At 49.6% G+C, this 8209-nt stretch overlaps 1 protein-coding gene across 1 annotated transcript; it reads left to right on the top strand.

Annotated features, from left to right (window-relative positions):
* The first annotated feature begins 276 nt into the window (after window positions 1-276).
* On the top strand, window positions 277-2274 carry Pnma2 (PNMA family member 2). The gene is given in 5 exon segments (XM_033765495.1): window positions 277-1266; window positions 1269-1565; window positions 1568-1582; window positions 1585-1858; window positions 1860-2274. Coding segments are annotated over 5 exon segments (1053 nt in total). The 5' UTR covers window positions 277-956; the 3' UTR covers window positions 2017-2274.
* The last annotated feature ends 5935 nt before the right edge of the window (window positions 2275-8209 follow it).

The raw sequence follows: 8209 nt of genomic DNA, 5'->3' as shown, positions 1-8209 counted from the left end.
CAAAGAAATGGAACAACTCCATCTTTTTTAGTAGAAATAATTAAACAGCTACTTAGGTCCCAAGTTCAATCCCCGGTACCAAAAAAAAAAAAGAGAGAGAAAAGAAATAATTAAACTGAAGGTTTATTCTGCTTTTCATCCTTCTTTACTAGGTTGTCGTATTTTTTAGTATGCACATTAATCTTCATCCCTGAATATTAGGCATGAAATGACGTTATCCTTACATGTGTGACCGGGCAGTTTGGCGTGGCTAGGCTCAGACTCATACGTGCATCATGGGAGGTGAGTGATGTCTTCCTAGATGCTCGTGTCTAAGCTCCTGACTCTCAGAACATTCTGGAACACAAAAACAGGCATCTGGCTGCATCTGATTTCATGAGCATATGGCAGGGGGATGAGATTGCATGGGGCCTCCAGGGGAAGGGTCAGCAGAGAAGGGGTCTGAGAGAGGGTGGCAGAGCCCACAGTGCACCCTGAGGTCCATCGCAAACTGGAGCAGGGGCCAGGAGGGCTGTGGTAAAACGGAGCATTGTTTCTCCAAGAGCCAAGCTGCCACGTGAGACTTCTCTCCAGGATCAGAGTGAAAGGAATCTCCCCACCACCAAGTAGGGCAGGAGAAGTGACACGGAGACCAGGAGACGTGAGGTACCTGGCTGTCAGAGAAGAGTCCCCTCCACATGACTGCCGTGGACTTTGGCCCCATAGGCAGTGGCACTGTGATGACTGAGCCAAGCCGCTTCCACCCGCCCGGGGGTCTGAGGATAGTCAGGAAGTGTTGAGCTCCTGACATTGAGCAAGGACAGGTTATTGGGCCTGAAGACTGCCACACAGGGACCTGTGTTCAAGGGTTATGGTTTAGAAGTTCCCCTAGGACTTCTGGTCCCTGCTAAGACTGTGTGCCTCTGCACCCTACTCTGTGCCTCAGAGTGACAGCAGCATTCACTCTGTCTGGGACCATGGCAGTGGCACTACTAGAGGACTGGTGTGGCATCATGGGCAGGCATTCTCAGAAGTCACTGATGGTGACAGGCATCCTGGTGGACTGTGGGGAGGCCAAGACCCAGGCCATCCTGCAGGAGGCCTGGAAGGGCATGGGCCGGTACAGACTGCTTGGAAAGGTCTTCCGGAAGCAGGAGAATGCCAGCGCTGTCTTGCTAGAGCTCCTGGAAGATCCTGATGTCTCAGGGATCCCCAGCGAGGTACAGGGAAAGGGGGGTATCTGGAAAGTGATCTTCAAGACCCCTAACCAGGACGCTGGATTTCTCGAAAGAAAGAGGGACAGGCAGTCTCAGGTATGTTCCAAGCCCTTGGGCATGAGGGAGTGTCTCCAGCTGCTGTATCCTGCATCTACCCAGAGCTCTTTGCCTATTTGTTGGGACAGGCAATGGCACATGCCCCTCAGCCCTTGAAGTACCGGAAGCTGAGAGTCTTTTCTGGGAGCACCGCGCCCACCACAGAGGAGGAGCCCTTTGAGGTCTGCTTGGAAAGGGCCACTGAGATAGTCAAAGAATGGCCTGACACAGAGGCTGAAAAGAAGAGGTGGCTGATGGAGAGCCTGCGGGGCCCGCCCTGGACCTCGTGCATAGCAGGCCGACAACCCAGCCATCGGCGTGGAAGACTGTCTGGAGGCCTTTAAACAGGTGCTCGGGAGCATGGAGAGCTGCAGATCCTCCCAGGTGAGGTACCTGAAGACCTGTCAGGAGGAAGGGGAGAAGGTCTCGGCCTATGTGCTGCAGGTAGAACCCCTGCTCCAGAGAGCGGTGGAGAAGCAGGCCATCCCCAGGAATATCGCCAACCAGGTCCGCCTGGAGCAGATCATGGCCAGGGCCAGCCTCAGCAGGGTCCTCTAGTGTCGCCTCGGAGTTGAAGGACCAGGGATGGCCACCCAGCTTCCTGGAGTTGAGGAAGGTGATACGGGAAGAAGAGGAGGAAGAGGCCTCCTTTGAAAATGAGAATATCAGGGAGCCACAGAAAGGAGGTGGCTGTGCTCACTGGGATACTGAGAGAGAAGATTGAAGGCCAGCTAGGAGTGGCCTCCCCCAGCCAGCAGACTGAGGACCCTCGCTTGATTAGGCTAAGACTTTTACAGAATTATTTTCTCCTTTAATGTACAGGGTTGAAATCAAGGGATTTGAGCCAAATCTTGCTTTTTTTTTTTTTTTTAGGGGGGGAAAATATCTGGCGTTTTTAAACCCTAAGTAGACTGCTAATAAATAAAACATTAGGGCCAGGGATTTAGCTCAGTGGTTCCGCTGCCTGCCTCAAAAGCACAAGGTCCTGAGTTTGATCCCCAGGACCAACAAAAAAAGTAAATGAATAAAAGATTAAATTCTAAATGTTAAGTAGGAAGCCTGAAGAAATGTGAAACAACCATATTTCTGGTCCCTTTTAAATAAGTAGACCAAAATATACTCATACAACAGAAGGAAAAATTGACATCAGAAAAAAATAGCTTTTGTGATGAGTTCGAAAAACAGAATGGCTGGGCCAGGGATTTAGCTCAGCGGTTCGGTGGCCTGCCTTGGAAGCGCAAGGACCCGAGTTGAATCCCCGGTACCAAAAAAAAAAAAGGAAGTGGCCTGACCTGCCATGGGTTTACCTGTCTCAAATCAGCAAGTTCCCGCTGAGCCCTGAGCACATGGGACAGTACAAAAAGTTAGAGCGCTCCGGCCACCACGGACAGCTAAGCAGTTGTGAACCTGCGAGGTGGGCGGGCTTATGGGGAGCTTCTGGCCAGGCGAGGAGCTGACCTGGGCACCATCTGTGTAGGGAAGGCGTGGACAGAGGAGTAGGACACACCTCCTATAGGTCTCCTCCTCTTACCTGGGAAGTGCTCCTCCACCTTCCTACCCGGTGTCCTGGGGAGCTGGGCTGCACAGCGAGAGGTAAGGGGTCAGTGCGGGAATGAAGCTTTGTCTCCCCACTGCTCAGGTCACCACTGAGCTCCTCCTCCTGCCGGATGAGCAGCACCATTTGGATTCTCATGGGAGCTCGAGCCCTACTGTGAAATGCGCCTGTGGGGATCTGGCCCATTTGTTCCTTTGAATCATCCCCAAATCGTGCACATACCACCCCCGCCCAGTCCAAGGAAAAACTTCCTTCCACAAGGCCCACGGCTGGTACCGGAATGGCTGGCACCACTGATGTAGGTGGCTCTGGTGCATCGGGCTCTGAAGATACAGTTGAGGCAGCCACATCCCTGCTGTTAGGAGGCCCAGCGCACAGAGACGGCCTCAGCAAAAGGGTGGGTGTTGGAGGACAGCAGCACCCGCAGGGCACCTGTGCATGTAGCCATCAGCCCAGTCTGGTTAGAGACGAAGGTTTTGAGTGGCAACAAAGGGCAAAGAGGAGAGAACCTCACAATTGTTGAAGGTCTGCAATGTGTAAGGAATTTCCCAGTGTCTCACTGAACGTGCAGCGGCTGTGCCCTTTCTTGAGTTTTTTTATTTTTACTATTTTTTGTTTTGTTTTGTTTTGTTTTGGGATTTTTTTTGGTACCGTGGATCGAACTTGGGTCTTTGCATTTGTGAAGCAGGCGGTGGAACCAGTGAGCTAAATCCCCAGCCCTATTTTTGCTCTTTGTGAAGAGAAAGAAACTGAAGCTCAGGTGGGTCCAGTGGTCTCGATATAAAAAGCCTAGACAGAAGCCTGGGACTCAGACTCGGGCTTCTCTGCTCTCCACCTTCTTGTGGCTTTCAGGTTGTGTTCTCAAAGATCTGCAGAGATTTTTTTTCAGCAGTCCCATCTTCAGAATGTGCTTTACACCCTTTCACTATCTAAGGACAGACAGTCTCAAATGTGTTGATGAACCAGTGTTAACACTCAGCATTTACCAGCAGGTTTGCTTTTGTTTCCAGATTAACCCACTTTGTGTAGGCCTCAAACAAAGCTTTCCTGCTGGTATCCGTGACCCTATCCAAACTTCCTTTAACTGCCCATAGATTTAAAAGCTGTAGCTCATGGAGAGTTCAAATCAGAGCCCTGCATGCCAAGTAAGCGTGCTAGCACCACACAAATGAGCATCATCTAGTTACGTACTAGGCAGAGCTCTGATACAGCTGATGTACAGTCCTGTGGGAGATTTGTGATGCTCCAGACAAATTGCCTCACTTCTGCAAACCTCAGTCTCTTCATCTGAAAATGGGATGGGGAGAGTACATTGTGGTTGTTAGGGTCCAATGGCGTAATAACCTTGGAAGCACTTCACTGACCTCCGGAACTTAGAAGAGAGAGGTCACTATGTGGAGGCTCTTGGGGTTTTCGTGATGTTTATTGTCAGTTTAATGCATGCTCTCCTTACTGTTCTTCCGGTTGTGCAGGAACAAGTAAAGAAGTTATCTTCTGGCCCGCTTATGATGCCTTTGCATTAGAAACGTCTTGTATTTGTGATAAGTATTCCAGCAGTTGCTGACAGTTGTTAGTGACTTGACTTTGAAACAACATTCTTCGTTTAAGGAAGAATACCTTGAGATTATAAGAAAAGCACTTTAAGGTGACATTTGTGATCATTTGCCTTTCTAGAGAATATTTCTCAATACTGTGTAACCAGAGTGATGTGTTGTCATCCATTACACCCTGATTTCACGTGCTTTTGGGTTCGTGAAAATGACCTCATTGTCATTGATTGACATTCTACAAAGTCAGATCCTACTGTTGTGAAGTCATAAAATAAATCTATGCTAACAAAGTCCTGAGTTTTTCTGCGTTGTCTGTATGGGCTGTTGTTTGAAGAAGGAGGTTCATTCACTACTGAAACATATTCCTGGAGGCGCTTTTAGAAAATCAAGCTAAAACCAAAAGGTCTTGGACTCCTCTAGACAAGAAAACCTGAAATACTGAAATGATGCTTGGGCTGTATCCCTAGGGACTGGAGAGAGCTTAGCCCACCCTCATCGACTGCTCTTTTAAATGCACAGGGAACAGATGGAAGCCACCTCCTCTGAGACTGCAGCCCACTTGCTTAGGGAAGTGACTGACCAAAGTCCCCAGGCGCCACGGGGGAAATGACCTATATATAGATGGGACCTTGCCTTTCTGGGCAGAAGTCAGCTTCCCTTCTGTTGGTGTACAGGGGGATTTCCTCTTCCCTTTGAGCATCTTGAAATTACTTCTCGCCTTGTCTAAAGTGTAATGGAGAGCAATCCTCACCACGTGGCAGACCAGTCCATTAGAGACGAGGGTCTGGAGGTGCCTGACCTGTCTCCCAGTCACTTAGGCAGAGCCCTTCTAGGAGGTGGGTTTCATCCTGTACTTAGGTCCCCAAGAATGACACCCCTCTGCTGAAAACCACTTCGCTAGGGGTCTCTGGGGCAAATTGCAGCCTAGGCCTTCGGCCTCCTGCCTCTTCAGGCCTTAGGCATCACCAGATGTCTACACCCGCACCAGCCATCCTGCACAGCTTCATGCCCTGTTGTTCTCTGCCCAAGTGAAATGCAAAGCTGGAGCAGGCCTCGACTCCACTCCTGCCCCCGGCCCCGCCGCACCTCCCCCATGTCTGCGGGACCTTTCACAGCATGCCAGACCAACCAGCCGTCACCGAAGCCTTGACTGAGTATCCCTCCGCCCTCTCCTGAACTGAACCCGTCTTCCTCCCAGGCTCTGCAGCCCTGTGAGCTCCACATAGGGAGAGACTGGAGGGTGGTGTAGTGTTTCTCCTGGCTCCCCACCATCGTGTTTCCACTCGGACACATTCGCTTCTTCCTGGCGGTGCGCACCACTCTGCCCTACCCCCACAGTGCAGGGAGGGGCCTGACAAGCCTGAATGGTGACAGTGACCAAATGCAAGGAGCGAGTAAGCCCACACAGAGAGGGGTCCCACATCAGGAGCTGAGATGAGTATTGTCAAGTGGTTCCAGATTTTCTGTGCCACCAGCAGAATCCTTCAGTGACCTAATCACCTAGGGTCAGGGCAGGCGTCGCCATCTGCCTGTGAGCCAGCAGTCCTCGAATTTGTCCAAGGAAGACTTCCGCTCACTGAAAGTAGGAGAACATGCCCAGGGGTGGCCTTCTAAGAAGCCGGACCTCCCACTGGACCAGGGCAGGGAGTCACCCTAGTCTTGATCCCTGGGACTCCACTCCCTCCTGTGCCCAACTGCTCCTTGCTCTTCCAGATGGATGCTTGAGCCAAGAGACAAATGTTGTCTATACTCATAGTTGAACCCTGACTGTGTATCCCTGAAACTGTAAATGTGAGGTTGCTGAGTGTCTGGATTTTGTTATCTTCTTTTAAAAAGTGCAGAAGTTAGTTTGGGCAGGCAACTGAATTACTTGTGAAATAGCTGGAAATGTTTGAGGCTTGTTTTTTAAGCTTTGTCAGCATGCCAAATAGGGCTGATTTAGTGCTACCTCTAACTGACCCTTCTAGAGTCTTTATGCAATCATCCAGGTGCTTTCTCAAACAAATCTCTCTGGCTCGATATAACTCAAATGTCACCGAGCCCTCTGTTTTCAGAGGAGACTATTCCTCTGTGGATTTCTTTGCCTGGTGATGTTGAGGTTTATCTTACTGAGCACAACTGCTTGTAGCCATTTGATTCTTTACAAAGAATCCAGCAGCCGCTATGCTGATGTGAGGAACTAATTTTTCACATAACTCCCTCCTCTCCCGTACTCTGCCTGGTGAGTGCAGCCACCTTGACTTCCTGTTCCTCAGGAAAACCTCTAGCTCTGCTTGGGTGCCGCCCCTGCACAGTGGCCAGGAAAGTGCACCAAGCAAGGGAATTTATTCCTTTTTATCAGCATCCCTACACTGCCTGTTTTTTCTGTGTATTTTGTCTAATTTATTCATGTTTTCATCGCTTCTTGGCCTTTTGGCTAAGATCAAGTGTATTCATGTTTTCAACAGGAAAGAAAGTTTGGTCTTAGATATTCCACTCCATCACAGACAAGGGTGCAAATCCACTTTCCTGCATTGAAGGTGTAGAAAGGTAGCGCTTTAAGTGCTAGTAGGAAAAAACTTCAGAGAGGAAGAGTTGAGTACAAAACAAGAGAAAAGGAGAACCAAGGGTCACAAGCTCCAGAGTGCAGTGCTCAGAGCACACGTGGCAGGAAGGTGGCCTCTTCCCTGCAGAGGGGCAAAGGAGGATTGGGACCTCTGCTAGGACAGGCAGAAGCTCTTTGGGTTGATGAGCACTCGGCATTAAGGCCGGAAGTGTCTTAGAGACCATGTAGCCTGAAGCTCTGCTGTGTGCTCAAGGGATTTCAGCCGCAGAGTTTGTGATTTACCTGGGCTCACAGCTTCCCCACCTGGCAAAGGCTGCACCCGTTTCCGCCCCCTTCGGTTTTTCTTCCTAACTGGAAGCCCTAGCCAGGATGCTCTCCCCACTCCTTCTAGACTCGGAATCCTCCTTGCTTGTATCTGTGCACCAAGCAGAAAGAAGGAGACTCCAGTGAGGCTGGAAGATGACAGCTACTTCATGATGGACAAAGCAAGAAGAAAAGGGAGCTGGAGGTGTGGCTCGGCGGTAGGGTGTGTGCTTGAGCCTCTGGCTTCAATCCCCAGCACCAAAAGTAAAGGCAGGGGACTTGGGCAGGGGTAGAAGGACACTGTGAGTCTGGTGCCACAGCATGAGCAGAATGACAAACTTCACATTTCTCACGGAGACCGGCACTACTGAAGCAAAAGGTTCAGTCTGAGAGTATGGAAACGGAGGGAACAGATTGTGGAGGCCTTTAAATGCAAAGGGAAGGAATTAATTTTTTCTGCTTTTGTTTATTCATTAATTTGTTTCTAAAAATGTACTAGATGCTTACAATGAGCAAACTTGTCTTGGAACTGTAGACATTGGGAACCACTGATACTTTTAATGAAAGGCCTGCAGAGGTGAAAGAGGTGAGTACCTGTAAACACACTATGTGATGTCACATCCTTAGAACACAATACGTACATCCACACTCGCTTACCATCCCAGAGGGATAAACTTAACTGTGTTCTCCTGGAGGGGTCTATACACAGTTCCTTCTATGTTAGTTTTCTGAGTGACAGAGCAGAAAGCCCCTGAACCAGGATTTAGGAGACTTTGTATCTGTCCTGGTTTTGCCTCTGTGTGACTCGGGCAAGTCACTGTTCCCTTTCTATGCTTTTGTCTCCCCCTTTGCAAAAGAATATTAAGAACAAGCCAGGGGGATTTAGCTCAGCGATTCAGTGGCCTGCCTTGCAAGCACAAGGACCCGAGTTCAATCCCTGGTACCAAAAAAAAAAAAAAAAAAA

The sequence above is a fragment of the Fukomys damarensis genome, unplaced genomic scaffold, assembly GCF_012274545.1.
Source record: "Fukomys damarensis isolate Sample0158 unplaced genomic scaffold, DMR_v1.0_HiC HiC_scaffold_18, whole genome shotgun sequence".
Taxonomy (NCBI): domain Eukaryota; kingdom Metazoa; phylum Chordata; class Mammalia; order Rodentia; family Bathyergidae; genus Fukomys; species Fukomys damarensis.
The sequence above is the reverse complement of the archived record's forward strand: the minus strand, read 5'-3'. Positions and strand labels throughout refer to the sequence as shown.